General features: G+C 60.6%; 3 protein-coding genes across 3 annotated transcripts; 2 read left to right on the top strand and 1 right to left on the bottom strand.

Moving 5' to 3' along the window:
• Nucleotides 1-1,886: 1,886 nt before the first annotated feature.
• BESB_011140 (uncharacterized protein) lies at nt 1,887-6,485 on the top strand (the record flags this gene model as incomplete). The annotated part of the gene is made up of 1 exon (XM_029359868.1): nt 1,887-6,485. One exon carries the CDS (start codon nt 1,887-1,889, stop codon nt 6,483-6,485), a length of 4,599 nt encoding a protein of 1,532 aa, XP_029222781.1.
• Nucleotides 6,486-8,576: 2,091 nt separating this feature from the next.
• Nucleotides 8,577-10,957, bottom strand: BESB_011130 (putative ran binding family protein 1; the record flags this gene model as incomplete). Its single annotated transcript, XM_029359867.1, has 4 exons — nt 8,577-8,710; nt 9,263-9,397; nt 9,946-10,177; nt 10,832-10,957. The coding sequence occupies 4 exons, from the start codon at nt 10,955-10,957 to the stop codon at nt 8,577-8,579; spliced, it is 627 nt and encodes a 208-aa protein (XP_029222780.1).
• Nucleotides 10,958-13,451: 2,494 nt separating this feature from the next.
• BESB_011120 (carrier superfamily protein) lies at nt 13,452-15,782 on the top strand (the record flags this gene model as incomplete). Its single annotated transcript, XM_029359866.1, has 3 exons — nt 13,452-13,964; nt 14,245-14,850; nt 15,240-15,782. The coding sequence occupies 3 exons, from the start codon at nt 13,452-13,454 to the stop codon at nt 15,780-15,782; spliced, it is 1,662 nt and encodes a 553-aa protein (XP_029222779.1).
• Between the last annotated feature and the right edge of the window lie 1,085 nt (nt 15,783-16,867).

Genomic DNA, 16,867 nt, shown 5'->3' with positions numbered 1-16,867 from the left:
ACTGAATCGTTTCGTAGCGTGGACGAGGGAGGGCAGGCGTCGCGCACGTGGCTGGGTTCACATTTGATATCTATGATCTCGCGGACTGCGGTGAGGCGAGGCCGCTGTCTCAAAGGTCGACGTGTGCGGAAGTTCTCCGTATCTCGCGCTAGAACGCCGCTTCTTCCCTAGTAGATGAGATGAGGCAGAGGGAGGCATTGCATAGTCTGAATTTCTGCTTATGTCACGTATGTGTGCACGGGCTGCGGCGTTGAAGCGCCGGAAATGTGTCGGCCCTTCACTGCCGCCAAAGTCCTTCAGTCTGGTCCCGCTGACTAGGTCGCTTTCTTCGGCGGCGGCGAGGGAGGATTCGAAACCGCGATGCGAACGAAGTACAGCCTGTCGGCAGAGGCTCAACCTGCAGAGATGCGAGGCCGGAACGCGGTGAAGAAGCCTCGCGCAAGCCTGCGATCAGCGAAGTTGTCATTTTCCTGCGCGGACGCCCCCACGGATTCCGCGCGCGCAGCAATACTGAGCGCACTGTGTGCCAGGCTGAATAGCTGACTACCTTGGGCCTGTTTGGTGAACCTCCGGAAGACAGAAACGACTCATATGAAGTAAATCTACTTGCCGTGGGAGATAGGTTGGAGGAATCACGTGCGCATGTACTCGCAGCTCGCTAGCTACCATAGGGAGCACTTTTTGCTTCAACGCGGGTGTGAGAAAATACAGTGGAGTCGGTGCGGAGGGCTTGACAGCCCCATCGCCACCCTGCTGGTAGCATGAGCATAGAAACAAGCAGACAGGAATGAGGTACAGGGAAAAGCGTCATCAAACACGCCTGCTGTGAGTCGCGACGCCACGCAGGTCACCTCCTACCCAAAGCGGGGCGATGGAAAATGCGCGTCCTTCATTTTCGTTTGAAGCGGAATGGGCCCCCAAAGCCAATAAATAATTCTTCTCGGCCCGTTTCTATCCCTCTGTAACTTTACCATCATCCGTCAGGCATCTCCATGCGAGCAGCAGACTGATCTCTTAACGGCGCCTGTCTCCGTGTACATGACGAGACTCGCAGAACGACTTTTCGCACATTTTTCGCGCAGTTCTGCCAAAGTTCTCGGAGCCGCGCACCCATTGTCGACGTTGCTGCGACTGCCTGCTCACGTACACCTGGAAGAAATGCCCGACGAGAAGAGATATTCGAAGCTGTGACCATCTTTATGGGTTCAACACTGTTCATCGGGGGCCGAAACTTCTGGGGTGGAGGCCGCGCAAGCGATCGCTGGCCTCCAGCGCTCAAGACTCAGCGTTTCGCCTGCATTTTTTTGGGAGTGGTTCTGCTCTTCTTGTTGAACTCTACTCTTTTTTGTCTTCTGTAAGGATCTGTGGGTTCTGGCGCCACCTGTTTTCAGTCGGCGGTCTTCCACAAAAGGCTCCTCTTCGGGAGGAGCGTTTCGCCCTCCAGTTGGAGCTCGCAAGCCCCTACTCGAAAGGCGTTTTGCCTCGCTTTTTTGACCACGCCACCGTTGTCGCTCTCTCCCTAAGCTTTCCAGACTGAACGTCTCTTGCAGCAGCGGCAACTGGCGGCTTCCATGGTCGTTTCAGCCTCCCGTGTAGCTCGCGCCGTCCGATTTTTTGCAAGTTTGTAGGCGGGTCGGCGGCCTCTAAAGGCACTTCGCGCCGAGACTCCTTTTCTGTTGCGCCTTCTCTCTCCGTCGCAATCCGCTCACCCTCGTACTCTAAACTCCTCCTTCACGATGCTGTGCAGCTGCGAGAAGGCCTTTGTCCTCCGCATCGCAGGCGCTGGCTGCAAGTAGAAGAGTTCCGCAGCTCCGCCGCAAACCCCTGCATGTTTGTGGTGAGCGCCTTTCGCTTCGGCACGTCGTCGCCCCTCGCCCCTCGTCCGCATGGCGGCCTCTGCGCGCGTGGGGTGCCGAGGTCCTGCGGCTCTCCAGCGAACTGCCTGCTCGCGTGTCTTCTCTGAAGCCTCACACTCGCTGGAGCTTTCCCCGCGCCCCGCTCTCGCCAGCCTCGCGCCTTTTGCGCATGCGGCTCCGCCGCTCTCTGCCGCCTTTCCGCCGCGTGCGTCGACTCGACGGAGCCAGGCGCAGCAGATCCAGCCTCTGAGTGAAACCCAGGGCCTCAGCGGGTCGCAGCTGCCGCTGGACGCGCAGGGACGGCGCGCGAGCCCGGCTGGGGGCCCGCGGGGCCTTCAAAGGGGGAGCTCGGAGCCCCGTTCCGCGGCGCGGCCGCCCCGGCCCTCTCGGGCATTCGACTCGCCTTCTAGGCGGTCGCGTACCGTTTCCGCTGCGCCTTCGGCACCACGGGCGCACAGGGCTCCACCGCCGCACGAGCCCGTCTGGCTGCGGCCCGCGGGCTCGTTGCTCGGGATGTCGGCGCCGTGCTTCCGTGTTTCTCGCTGCTCCTCCCCGTGGCGCACTCTTCTCCCCCCTTTTTTCTCGTCTGCGTCTCGGGCTTTTTCGTCAACTCCCGGCGGGCCTGGGCCGCCTTCGTCATCGTCGTCCGATGCCTCCGCATGCACGGCCCACTCGCGCGCCTCTTCTTCGTCTGTCTCTTCTTCCTCCTCATGCCTGCTGCTGGCTTCTGCGCGCCGCCTCCTTCGTCTCGCGCGCTTTGTTGACCGGCACCCGTCTCTGCTTTTCCTCCTCGCGCCGCGTCTCCGTGCCTCCTCCGCCGAGCGGCTGCCTGCGCTGGAGACGCTCGTGACCTCCTCTTGGCCCCTTGGCGGTTCCGCCGCCCTGCGTGGGCTGCGCGTTGAGGCGCGACCGCGTTCCTTCCCCCCGCTGCCGGCCTCGCTAGCTAAGGACGCTCCCTCTCTCGCGGAGGAAGAGGCCGCGAGTTCTTCTCCCGATTCGCACGCGGAGAGTCCTCTCTTCCAGTACCTCTGTCAGGGCCTGCCCCCCTCGCGCTTGACCTGTGAAGACGATCATCGCGAGCTGCCTCGTCTCCCTCTGCGTCCTGCTTCCTCGCGCCTTGAATCTGCTTCGTGGGCGGAGAGCGCAGCGCGCCCTGCGCAGCCGCGCTGGCTGACAGAGTTCATCCTCGCGCATTTGAGAGGGCAGGCGGGGACCAAGGGGGGCGGCGGCGGCGCGGCGGCAGGCGCTGAACAGCTCAGACCTGAGACGCTCGAGGGGAGCCTGGAGTTCCTATGGTCGCTGTCTCGCCTGCTGAGTCGTGTACAGTTTTCGCCCTACTTTTTCGCGAGCGAGCTGCATGCGCCACTCGCGCTTCTTCTTCCCCCCGTGTCTTCTTTGTCTCCCCGCCTCTCTTCGTCCGCGCCTCGCGCGCCTCGCGCTCCCCACGACGACTCGCTCGCGTCGCCCTTAGCCTCTTCCAGTCCTCAGTCTCTCGTCCCTGCCTCCGGCGCCTCTGCTGCGTCTCCGCTTTCGCCTGGGGCCGAGGCCGCCACGCAGGGGGCGGCGCCTGCCTCCCCGACGGCGCCGGATGGGGCGGGCGCCGCCTCGCCGGACGCGCCGGGGCTGTCTCCGGCTGACTGCGAAACTTCGCCGGCTCTCTCTCGCGCGGCTGAAGGCGCGCCTGTCGCGTCTGCGTTGTCTGAGGCGGATGCGCGCGCGAGGCTCCTGCTTGAGGCGCGACTCGTTAGCCTGCTCGCGCGGTCGCCTGGCGCCGGCTCATATGGCGTGTCGTCCCTCTCTGCGATCTCCGCTGCCTCGTGGAGCCCCGCAGGCGTCGCGGACGCGGGGGCGGCGCTGCGGGGCGCGGGCGACGCGTCGCCACTCGAGCGGCTGCCGTCGCGGGCAGAGTTGGAGGCGGCAACGCGCAGTCTCCTTCTGCCTCCGGTTCAGTGGGAGAGCGAGCCGACGAGACGGCGCTTCGCCGCCGCGCTCCAGCCGCTGCGCCTGGCGGCCCCCGAGGCCCAGCCGGCGAGAAGAGGGCGGGGGAGGTCGGCATGCGGCGGGGGGGTTCACGCCTGCGAAAGCCGCCACGCGGGGGGAGAAGAAGACGCACGCAGCACACGAGGAGAGAGAGAGGGCGACGCGTCTTGTCAGCCGCGCCAGGGAGAAGGGCCCTTACGAGATGCTGCACAGGCACAAGCGCCGAGGGACGACGCGGCGCGTGAGCAGCAGAGCGCCCACTCAGGCTTCCTGGAGCCCGCAGGCGCGGTGGCTGGGGCTGCGTCGGTGTCCTCGCTGAGGCGCGGGCACCTCCTGCTCGTGCATCCGCTGACCGCCGACAGCTTTTGGGAGCGCGCCGTCGTCCTCATCACCAACGTGACGAGGAAGGGCTACATTGAAGGTCTCATTCTGAACAAGCGTCGCGTGTGGCGGCCGTCCTCGTGGGATTCAGCGTCTCCTTCTGCTTCCTCGCCTTCGGGCACTGGCTCTTCTGTGTCCCTTCCTCCTTCGGCCTCGCCGGATGCGTCCCGCGAGCTGCGCCGGCGCGCGAGCTCGCCTGCTGCAGAGGGTGACGCCTGCGGTCCCGTTGCCCCGAGCGGAGAGGCAGACGTTCCTCGCTCTGCTCCGCTCTCCCTCCTCCCTCGCGTCTGCTTCCTCTCCACGTCCTACTCGAACTTCGTCGCAAACGCGCCTCGGCAGCTGCGGCTCCTCGAGGCGTTGCAAGGGCAAGTTGACCAAGCGGCCGCGCGAGTGGGCGGCGTGGCGCCTTCAGACGCCCCTGTCTGCCCACCGACTCGGGCGCACTCTGAGTCGCCGGTGCCTTCTGCTGTTTCGTCTCCTTCCCGCGTGGCTGCCACTCGCGTGGCTGCCTGCAGGTTGTTGATTCGACGAGCCGTGGCCGCGTTGGCGCTGCATGCGCGGGAGGCCGCCGCGACGAAGGCGCGCGCGGCGGAGACGCTGTCGCGCGTGATGGAGGAGATCGCGACAGATATGTTGGAGGCGGTGGACGCGCCGCGTGCGTCGGCGAGCCCCTCCTCGGCGCTCGCGGCCTCGCACGCCGCCGACCTGCGCAGGGAGGCGCCGTATCTGGTTCACCTCCTGCAGTGGTATCGGAGTCGAGAGCTGCTGGAGCAGCGGGCGGAGGGCGGCGCAGGGACGGGAGGGGGCCAAGCCGGCGGCGCCGAGGCTCAGCCAGCCTTGCCGGCGTCGTCGCTCCTGCCAGGGCTCCCTGCGCCGCACCAAAGGCGACCGGAGCCTCGCGCGACCCCGAGCGAGCCCGACTACGGCTCGGTCACGTCCACGTTGTCGCTCTCCTCGCCTCTCATCTCCCTGACGCCCATTCAGTCCGCCCCCGAGGCAGGCGCCGAGACGCACGCACGCGCAGAAGACACCGCTCTCTTATCTGGCGCCTCGCGGCGCGGCAAGGACAGCGACACGCTGATTGTCTCCTTCCTCGCCGCGCTCCCCTACGGCTCCATCAGCCCCGCGCAGGCGGCTGCAGCTGCGCAGAAGACCCGACGCGACGCCGCCCTCGCGCGCTTTCTGCCTCTGCAGACGGAGGCCAGCGCGCCCGAATATGAGCCGATGGGCGCTGCTGCAGAGGCGGAGAAGCCGAGGCGCGAGGGCGAAGAGGCCGGCGCGGCCCTCGCGGAAGCGAGATTCGCAGACGAAGGTCGCGGTGAAGAGTCGGGTGTGCAGCATCTGACTGGAGAGGAGGGAGATTTTGGAGGCGCGCGCCAGTCGCGCCTGGAGGCGGAGACTGTCGTCGAAGGGCCTGGTGTCCCGACGTGGGGCGCGGGGGGGACGGGCGAGGCGGCGGATGGCGCCGCGGGGAGTCGTGAAGCCGCGCGCCGAGCCGACAAGAGAGACGGGAGGCGAGAAGAGCAAGACAGCAGAGGAGAAACGTACGGAAGCGTCCTTGAAAGGTACAGCTTCGGGGGGCCCGTTCCCGGGTTGACGGTGCTGCACACGAACGGCAAAGACGGCCTCGTCGAGGTCTTCCCAGAGGGCGTGTTCGCCGGCACGCGAAGAGAGGGGCGGAGGCGAGTCGCGAGTCCGAGGCTGCGCAGCGGCGGCCGCGACCTCGACGCGCAGCAGGGACCGCCCGAGTCAGGCGAATCGTCTCGCGACTGGAGGACAGACGCATCATCGTCTGCAGCGGCAACTGCCGCGCAGCTAGGCGCCGGTCGAGCAGCGGCTGCGGGAGGCGAAGGCGCCGAGAAGGCAGTTGAGTCTACGCAGAGCGACTGCTTCCTCGTGGGACGCGAGGCGCGCGCGGTCCGCTGTCGGCGGTTCCTCGGGAAAGCCTCCTGGCGGCCAGGGCAGCTCGAGAGGGAACTCGAGCGGGGCATGTGGATTCTGGTCGGGTGCGCCGACAGCTCAGTCATGCAGGACATCGTTTTCTCGGAGGCCCCCGTCATCTGCGCAGCTGAAAATTCCGCAGTGAGCGGCGAGACCGGCAGCGATGAAAACGATCTCTGGCGATGCCTTTTGTCCGCGCTGGCAGCCAGGAGAGGAGACGCGGAGGGCTCTCTCTACGAGGCGATGACCCGCGTTCCGCTCTGCCTCGCGACGGAGGAGACAGATAGGGAGGACGAAGACGAGAACGCAGAGGAGGACAGCGACTAGGGTCCTCTCTCTGCGAGTGTTGTCGGCTGTGTTGCGGGAGCAGAGTTCTTTGCGCGAGGGGGGGGGGGGGGTGAACAGAGTCACTACAGCGCGCTTTAGGGCCAACACTACCGACGGCGCGTATGCCCTTTTCTAGCCTGCCGCCCTCGAGAAGCGCCCGAGGGATGCAGCCTGTGCTGTGCATGAATGCCTTCATATTCTATATAAACACATACATATGTATGTATGTATATATATATTTTTTTTACATTTGTAGATATGCATGTGTATAATTTAGTGTTTCGGGACGTCGCGGCGGGGATGTATAGGAGGCGATTCGGCCGTCGCGTGCGCAGCTGTGATGAGGCCAGCAGCGTCCTTTTCCTAGAAAATGGTTTTTTGTTGCCTGGGGTCCCTGAGAGCGAGCGGCTCTCCAAAGAAATCCCAGCGTCTTTTCCGATAGTCGCGCTCTTTTTTTTTCGCGAACGTCCTCTTCCGTCTTCCTTCCTGATGTGTTTTGACTGGAGCCTGCCGTGTCTCGACTCTGCGGCTGGTTCGCTTGTCTCTACTCCGCATTTCCGCTTCCTTCTTCTCGCCGGTCGACCTCCACGGGGGCTCCGCCTCTCGTGGCAGCCTCGTGCCCTAGCGCGCCTGTTAGGGTCGCTGCATTGCCGCTGTCGGCTGCGCAGAGATTTCTGCGGGATGTAGAGACATGGGGAGACAGTTGTTTCGGCAGAGACTTCGACTCGCTTTTCCAGCAGGCAGCTGTGTGCGGAACGGCGGCAGCCGCCAACGACCGCTGCTACAGTGCTTCCGCTAAAACTCGAAGCTGCAGAGGTGGCGAAAACTCGAAGCTGCAGAGGTGGCGAAAACTCGAAGCTGCAGAGGTGGCGAAAACTCCACAAAATCTTCCTCTCTCTCAATCGTCCGTCGCCCCGAGTTTGGCAGCGAGTTACTGTAACGCTAGAGTGTAAGTAGATAGAAATAGATATATAGGTAGATACGTGACACTTTATATATATGTGTACGTTGTTACATATCTATATGTGGAAAAGTATGAACATTTACGAACTTAGAGATACAGAAAACACCAAAACAAAGGGTGTCTCGCGGCGTGGCGCTCGCCCGATATTGCCGCTGCGTTGTTGTCGAGTAGTTAACCGCTCACGCTCTCATCGCTGCACCGCGCAGTCTCCAAGCACCGCCCCTTCTTGTTTCGAAGGAAGGCCTCGTGGCGGTCTTTGCGCAAAACAGCGTGGCTGGACTCCCACGAAGACGCGGTCACGCAGGAAAACCGCGCCAGGCTCGCGTGCGCTCCCTGCCCTTCTGCCCTTGCTCAGAGGCAAGTCTTCACAGTGCTGGCCGCGTATCGCCGCATGGGCGTAAATGAAATATAGACGCACGCATTTAACAATCTACGCTAGTCTACGTCTAGCGCTTCCCCCGACAGCGCCATACAGTGCTTGTACGAGTGCGCAACGCGATTCACGCCACGCACACTCGCGTGCGTTTTCTGTGAATGAAAATAATTCAAAAAAACCTAAAAAAATAGATATTTTTTTAAAACTCGGGCCTCGCTACCGGAAGCGACGCCCGGAGACGTCGATGTGCACAAACACCTGCCATTCCGTCGGGCTGCCTGGAGAATCTTTGTCTCCCTTCATTCTCACGACTGAAGACACGTACTCATACATAAATATATATATATATATATTTATATATATATATATATATATATATATATATATATATATATATATATATATATATATATATATATATATATACGTTTGAGTAGTCAGTGGGCGGATGCCTGTGGAGGCACCCGGGCTGCCGCCGTCGCCGAGGGCCCCCACGCAGTTTCTGGGCGTCGCAGTCGACGCCCCGCTGGCGACGTTTCACTGCTGCACTGCTGAGTGCATACGCGCGAGTGCTGCACTTAGAGAGGGTTTGAATCGTGTCTTTAGCCAACTAGGAGAGATGTTTTTGCGCAGGGCACGAGGTCATGCAGCAGGAAAATACGGGCGATTGACTCTTTGGGGCGCGAAGAAACGCACACGCGCGAGACGGCAAATATCGCTTCACGGCGCGCGCTTCGCCGGCCTCATCACTCTACTTGGACTCCCCTTTGTCCTCCACCTTCTCTTCCTTCTCCTTCTTCTCTGCCTTCTCAGACTCGGCGATGCCGAAGATTTTCGCGTTCAGCGCCGCAGCCTCCTCGAACTTCTTCTTGAACTCTTGCGCCTCTGAAGAGAAAGCACGCACCAGGCTTCGCACACTCGAGTTCGCTGCCCTCGCGCTGCGATTCAAACGCAAAGCTAGCCCCAGTGCATGCGCAAATGCAAATCGCCGTCTGCTTCAGCTCACGCAATGCGCAGCGGCGGCTCTCTGCTCATCTGTCGAGCCGAAGAGCCCGCCGCACGCTAGTCAAACAGCTACGAATGCAAAGATACATATATATACACACGAACAAATATATACGCGTACATATATATGCCCATATGTATACGAATGTGCAGGTAGTGATCTGCGAGCGTATGTGATTGATTGGCGAGCTGCGGAACCCGGCGAGGGCCTTCGCACGCGAAATGCAGCTGGAGAGCGAACATCCAGATCGCATCCCAGACGAACGAGCGTAAGAAGAGACACCATTCGCGCAGGAAACGAGCCCACGTAGAAGAGAATGCGAAGAGTCTTCACTCAAGCGCGCTCTTCCTCCCAATAGTTCACCATAAAAAGTCAAAATTGCATGTCTGATGGACATTTACCAGAAAAAGAGGAGATACGAAGGAACTTACGCTCGACTTGACCAAACTTGAGTGCGAACTGTTCGTTTTTCAGCTCGCCCTCGGCGAAGTCCATGACCGTCCACACCCAGATCTTCTCGCTGCTCACGTTCGGTGTCAGCTGGCAGTAGACGCCGTTCGCGACGACTGAAAGAGAAACAAAAGGAACGAAAACCCGCAAGCGATGCAGGGCGACAGACTCCACCGATTTCTTCCCCCTCATCGAGAGAGCGCCCCATCGACTTGCACCCTGCAACTCCGCATTCGGCGGAGGGCGGCACGCGTCGAGCCCTGTGTCTAGCGCCTCCGCCGATACAACACTCAAGACACCGGGAAGGCGGACTCTTCAAAACGCGACAACGCGCAGCAAAGACTCCCCGCTTTCCTCCATCAGATTCTTTCGCGCGCAACCCACAGCGGGCGCGACCTTCCTCTCCACTCCGCAGAAACGCATGCACGCTGTAGCTGCCTCTTCCGCACACACTTCCCCTTCACGAGACTCTGCACCCTCTATCGCTTTCTCCAGATCCGAGAGAAGACACGAGCGCGCTACCCTCCAGGGCCGAGTCAGGTTCAAGGCCAGCAGCAGCGCGAGGCGAGAAGGCCTCCCCGCCTCAGCATGTGGCGGCTCCCTGCCGGCGTTCGAGTAGAATGAAACGTGGGATTGTCGCGCGCTTCAACACGCTTCTTCTTACCGTAGTGGTTGGCGACGATCTTCAGCGTCTTCTCCTGGCGGAGGAGGAAGCGGATCTTGCCAGACTGCTTGTGGCGGAGGAGCTTCGCCTCGCCAATGCCGCGCTCCTTCCACTCGCCCGCCGCCTTGGAGTCGCCCCCGGCGCTCACCCACCGGTAGAGCTTGCTACGGGATTTCCAGAAAACTTCCTCGTCTTCTTCGCCAGTCTCCACTTGGACCTCGTGCACTTCCACCTGCGAAGACGCAAAAACACACGAAAACGCGAGGGATGGGCACAGATACGAGCCGGTTGAACGACGCAGCCACACAACTAGAGTGCAAAGACAAGAAACTCAGTAGACAGCCACACACATGTGCAAACATGGGGCGCACGTGCGCGCCTGTCGGCGTTTGGGGATACGGGAAACGGAGAATAAGTGGCGGCCCAGAAAACTAAAGATAACAATCGACAGCAGGCACACGCGGCTGCGCGCCTGCTCTCCGCGGTGACATCGAGGGAGTTGACGGCATGCGCACCTCAGCAGCTCAGCAAACAAAGACAGGCATGAGCAGAGAGACACAAGCGAGAAATAATCGAAACACCGCGGAGAGGACGCACACAAACAACAGACACGCTCCCAATGCGTCCCCCAAATCTCGTCACAGGAGGCGAGCGACGAAACGTGGAGAGGCGAGCTGCGCAGATCAAGAGGAAGTCCCAGCAGAAGAAAGGGAAACGAGGCGCCGCCGGGGCTCCTCTGGCTATTCAAGATGCTCATGTGACTTCAAACGTTTGAAGACATCAGAATACATATATATATCAGAGCAGGTATGGACATACAGTCGACTCTTGGGATTCGATACACATAACTGAGCGATGTATATATCGGGAACGGCATCGATTTTACCTGAGGCGTGTTCCAGTTTCCCTCAGTGACTTCTTCTTCGGGGTTGAAGTTGTCTTCCTCTTCCTTGTTTGCGGCGGTGGTAGGCTCCGCGGACTGGGCGGGCTTGGTCTCTGCGGTGTCTGCCATTTTGTAGAGAGGAACTGAAAACGGCGAAAAGCGTGGCAGGGAACAGACGGACGCGGAGAACACAAGGCAACAAAACCGTGCGACGAGACAGTGTGCCGAAATAGAGCGACGATCAATACACCCCTTGGAACGTTTCCACAGACACCGACGGCGGGAATACAACGTTCAGCTCTTCCGCAGACTTTTGCTGTCAAACAACCGAGCAAACGCCAGAAGGCTGAATGGGACGAAGGCCACGCAACAGGAAAGAAGGAACGGGAAGTGCCGACACTCCAGAGGCCAACAAACTGGAGGGACCAGGAAAGCGTGCCGAAGTTGCGCTTCTGCCAAAAGTCGGCTCGAGTGCAGTGTGTGTACAGCACCGGAAGAAGAGCTGGACAGTGGAGAAGTCAGGCAAACGACTGAAGAAAGAGCAAAGAGTAGTTTTCCCTGTTCGGGAAGACGGAGCAGCATTCGAAGGTTGTCCGCGTCCAGTCAATGCAACTTGCTCCAAGCGCCGTAGGAGCGCAAAGTTGCCAGCGGCAGCGAAGGCGGGTGTGAGCCAATGTGGGAACAGGCCGTGCTGGGGCCGCGACGCTCGCCAGCGCGAGCGGCAAGAACGAGGTAGGAAACGAAAAGATGTTTAGGGAACGCCACAAAAACCACACAGCAGTGACAAAAAGGCAGCTTTCTCTGCTTTCCTAGGGGATGAAGAAGGCGCGAGAATCTTCACGGTCCTCACGGACGACCAAGGTGCGTGTCCTGTGGCTCATCACCTCGTGCATGACACGAGCCCGAGCTTGCAGGAAGAGCGGCTATCCTTGCGTGCCTTCGCAACTGCGCGAGTTTCTTTTTCTACTGTGCACACTCGTTTTTCCTCTCCCCCTCTCGACGGGTTCTCTCACGGCGTCGGCTTAAAAACGAGGCTCTCCTCTGCCTCGACCCTCCTCTCCTGCTACCCCCCTCCTTCACCGACCTTTCTCACGCGCTGATGATTTCTGCTTTGAGCAATCCTCTCTGTCAAGCTCTGGACAGCTTCTACGCACCTTCCGTACGAGGAGACTCATCTTCGCGCGGGAAAAAACTCCCTGCAAAGTATCGCCTCCTCGTCCGCTGTCGTCGCTTCGCCGTCCTTCCCTCTGCGTTGTCGCGCGACTTTTCTTCTGCCTGTTGTTCTCAACTTCCTCGGGGGTCCCTTGTCTCGTCACCGAAGGGGAAACGCGCCTCGCGGCTAGTTCGCCTCTCTGCAGAGCCTCGCGTCGCGCAGAGGTGCAGCGAAGGAGTGCGCTTCACCAGAAACGGGCGGCCTGCAAGTGCCTAGAAAGGTCGCGCGGGAGATGCGCGCCGAAGGAACCCGAGTCGCAGGACGAAGACCTCGGCACGCCTTCTCTTCGTGAAGCTGCCGGGAGATCCAGCGGGCAGGAACAGCGTGAAGCCGGCGCCCAGACATGCGCGTGGAGACTGGAAGATTCTGCCGGAGAGAGGTCTCCTCTCACTGAAAAAAATACGAGTCTCAGGGAGCGCCACTCCCGGCCGCGCCGGGAGCGCGCAGAATACGCGTCGTGCAAGCCAGAAGCGCACACCAGAACTCCTCCGCTCCCCTCGACACACAAGCGTCTCTCGAGACGCGCACAAGGAATGCGTCTCGCCGGAGTAGAACAAGAGCTCAGGGGCGGAAGAGACAGGCATTCAGAGAGCTGCCGACTACCTTTGAGCGGCGTGACCTCGAGGGGCGCGGGGGCGAGGCCTCGTCCAGGGGCTTGCCTGGACTGCAACTTTTCTCGTCTTCTACCTAGTCGTTCGAGCCTCCGCGCCTGGAGATCGCCTCTCAGGAAGCGCGCTCTACCATGTCGGAAAAGGGGGTATTCGTCGCGTGCCTCTGACGGGGAGGGGCCAGAAGTTTCCGAGCCTTCGGCGTCGCGCGTTTTGTCCAAGCGCGGCCTCCAGCCTCTGTTTCTTCTCCTCGCTCTGTCCCATCGCGACTCTGCATGTCCGCTGCCTCCACGCATATGCATGTATCTGTCTGCGCAACTCGTATCGAAAGGCGCTGAGGGCGAAGGGGGGGGGGGGGGGGGCGAAGAAGAAGCCTCGTCAGATCCACTCCATTCTTCGTCTTTCTCGGCTTCCTCCTGAGGCCGTGCTTCGCCTTGTTTGTCTCATATCTTGAAGCTCTCTCGTCGGCATTCATGCTTTAAAGAGCATAAGGAGCCGATGGCATGTAAGGCGCAAGGGTACCTCACAGCCTTTCAGAGGGGCTTGCCTCGTCGCCCTGGACGGATCCTGCTGCGTTTTTTCAGGGTTTAAGCTGACGTCAGACTGTGCCGCGAAGTCGCCTGTCTGCTTCAGAAGTCGCTCCACTTTCATCGTTCATTCTCTCTGCGCCCCTCATCCCTTTCCTCTCCCTTTCCACTGCGACGCCTCAACGAGCCTCTCCACGCTTCTTTTCTCTACGTGCACACCCTCGCGCCTTTCTCTGCACCATTCTTCGATTCCGTTTCTTTTTCTGCGCCTCAGCATGGCACCTTCCTCTCTCTTCTGTCCTCTCGCCCGCGAGGGCCCCTCCGCAGGCTCGCGCCCTTCCTCCGCCACGTCGACTTCGTCAGCGCATCTTGGGTTCTCGTCCGTCTCCTCGTCTCCTTCGTTTTCGTCGTTTTCATCGTTTTCTGTTCTTCTGGCTTCGAGGTCTTCTCTCGCGCGCGAGGCCTCAGCCTCTGCCTGTGGGACGGCGCCAGCGGCCCCCGTTCAGGGCGCATCTGGTTTTTCGTCTTCTTCTCCTCATATCCTTCTGCGGCGCAGCCTCTCGCCAGCGGCGTGTGCCTCGTCTGCGCCGGCGGAGGCTGCTGCTGCGCCCGTGCGGCGGCCTCTCTCAGGCGCACTAGAGCAGACATCCGGCGGCGGCGTGTCGCCTCAAAGTGAGCATGTCGAGGCGAGACGCGCGCGGATGAACTCGGGCATCGCGGGGGCCGTCAGCGGCATCGCATGCGCAACCATTCTTCAGCCTCTTGACGTAATCAAAACGCAGCAGCAGGTACAGACTCTGCCTCCTCACGCGGCGGGCCTGTGTCCCACGCGCAGCAGATATATCATGTGTATGTACCACATATATATTTATATACGTATATCTCTGTGTATATCATCTCCAAGTGTATGTATATCTATGATTCTATACACGTAACTGTATATAATATGTCTACATACCTATTATATGTATGTATATATATATATATATGTCTGGATCGAAGGATGGATGGGCGACTGGTCGTGGAGGTTGCGATCGGTCTGTTTTTGTTTTGTATATTTGCGTTCAGCAGCAGCAGCCGCTTTCTGTGGGCGGCGCACGGCAGTCGCCGTCGGCGTGGGAGGCGTGCAAACGGATTCGAGGGATGTGGGGTTTCCCCGGGTTTTTTCGGGGGCTGTGGCCCTGTTTGATTCGCGTCGGGCCTGGAACCGGAATTTACTTTTACTCCCTCGATCTGCTGACTGGCTCTTGGTCGTCCGTCTCCGCGCTCTCGCAGAAGGCCGCGCAGCTCGCGGGCGCCGCCGCGCCCGCAGCAGAGGGCCCTCGCGAAGAGACGCCGCCCGCGCGCGAGAGAGACACTGCGCAGCGGCTCTGTGAGGAGGAGGTCGCGATCTTCGGCGCCGCGGAGGCAGCCGCGGCGCTGGACAGCTTGCTCGAGGGCGAAGCAGAGAGGCGCCTGGCGCCCGGCGAGATCGCAGAGGCCGCCGGCGAGATCGCAGAGGCCGCCGGCGAGACGCGGCGGCGTCCCACGACGGCTGGAAGAGGAGCGAGAAAAGACCTCGAAGAGAAGGCCCCGCCCTGGTACAACGCAGCCGTCGGCGCAGTCGCCAGAGGCTTCGCCGTCGTCTTCTTCAACCCCATCACTGTCGTCAAATCGAGAGTAGAGAGCTCCTGGGTAAGCGCCAGAGGCTCGCGCACATGTGCACAGGCATACAAACATATATGCATATATACATATATTTATGGATACATACGTGCATGTATAAATATGTTGACACGTGCGGTGCCCACTGCTGTGCGCACAGGTGTGCGCATGCTTGCATCTTTGTTTCGTGGACTGCGGCCTATCTTCTCTCTTAGGAAGGGTCGTATGCTTCGCGCATCGTTCCACTTACCTTGCAGGAGCTGAGGCACGGGCACTGCTCCTCAACGCCCGGCGGCGTGCGCTGGCAAGCTCGGCGCACACGCCCGAGGGCGCGCTTTCTCTGCGTGAGTGCGCGCTGGATCCTTCCTGAAGCGAGCTGCCCCCTTGCCTCGTGTGTCGGCGGTGCGTGCCGTCTGCAGATGTCCTCCCGGTCGGCGCCGCCGATTCGCACGGTGCTCGCGGAGATGTGGCGCGCCGAGGGCCCTGCGTCGTTGATGCGCGGGGCGTGGCCGACGGTGTTGCGCGACGTGCCTTTTTCGGGGATTTTCTTCGGCCTGTACATGTGGCTGCGCACGCAAGCCGGACTGGAGGGGGGGCGCGCGGACGTCTCGTGCTTCGCACTGAGGAACTTCTGCTGCGGCGCCGCAGCCGCAGCCTTCGCGTCCGCTGTGACGCATCCCTTCGACGTCGTTCGCACGCGCATTCAGCTCCACGGGCTCTGCATGGCCCACCACGCCGGCGACCGCGCAGCCGCGCCGGCGCAGACGCCCCGCGCATCATCGTCGGGCGCGGCGCCGCGCCCGACGATGATGCGCATGATGCGCGGCATGGTGCGCGAGGAGGGTCTGCTGGTGCTGTGGAGAGGCCTCGGCGCGCGGCTCGCGAAGCGGTCCTTGATGTCCGCCATGACGTGGACTTCCTTCGAGGAACTCAAGATCTTTTTGACCGAACTCAAACGATGAAGAAGAGGCCACGGAAAACGCGTCCGAATCGGCGGAGGGGGCAGGAGAAAGGAGACTGGGAAGGGCGTGGGGGAAGCGTAGGTAGGGTAGGTGCCCATGGAGCCGAAGGTCGACAGAGTTGAGTTCAGCAACGGGCGGTCACAAGTTGTTACTTCCGCGTGCATCGCGCGCAACTGTTCTAAATGGCGAGGCGGGGCATCTTTCAGCGCGTGGAACAAACAGCGTGCCCACTGGGGCGTCACAGCTCTGCCGTCCTCCCGCAACATCAGACTCGCACCGATCGTGCCTTACACGGCTCACGGAGCTGCAGTTTGGTTGGCCGATATAGAAAACACGCGCGTCGCTGGCGTTCCGAAGTTGATAGAGCGCCTTTTCGACAGCAGTGGCAGCGATGTCTAGGTCTAGGCATCAGTGCTAGATGAAGGCGTTTGTAGTGTAGGCGGAGGGCCTCCGCTGCGCGCCAAGCCGCCATCCGCACCACAAGTCTCTTTGGTCAGTCTGGGCGACGTTTTAGACAGACTAAGCGACGCTGTGAACGCGTGCATCTATATACACGTATACTCACACGTATATATACATTTACAATATATTTGCACTCACACGTATATATACATTTATAATACATATGTATATACGCATATATATATATGTATATATGTATACCTATATATCTGCCTATACGCACATATACGTATGTATTATGTATGTGTCCTTGTGGGTCCCCCGAAGCTGCTGTATTCAAACGTGCAAGAGTGCAGCGCCGCAGCTGGACACGCGTGCGGGCTCTTCTTCTGGGCGAGCGCCGCTATGAATCCTGCGCTGGGTTTTTCAGTTGCTCCGCGGGCAGGAGAGAGCGTCCTCCTCCTCCTCCACGGGCGGCCGTCAAGGCTTTTTGCATTCAGAAATTTACCGTTGCTTCATACCAGTTTGGAAACGCTGACGCGTGAGTTACGGGTGAGCCAGAAAACTAGGCGGGGCATCTCTGCCTCCAGCAGTACCAAAAAGTGGCCGCCGGGCGTGTCCGCAGCACTGGAAGCGCGACGCACCAGAAAACGCCGAGACACTGACGGGGCGCGGAGCGGCGA

The sequence above is a fragment of the Besnoitia besnoiti genome, chromosome I, assembly GCF_002563875.1.
Source record: "Besnoitia besnoiti strain Bb-Ger1 chromosome I, whole genome shotgun sequence".
In the NCBI taxonomy this organism is placed as follows: domain Eukaryota; phylum Apicomplexa; class Conoidasida; order Eucoccidiorida; family Sarcocystidae; genus Besnoitia; species Besnoitia besnoiti.
The sequence above is the reverse complement of the archived record's forward strand: the minus strand, read 5'-3'. Positions and strand labels throughout refer to the sequence as shown.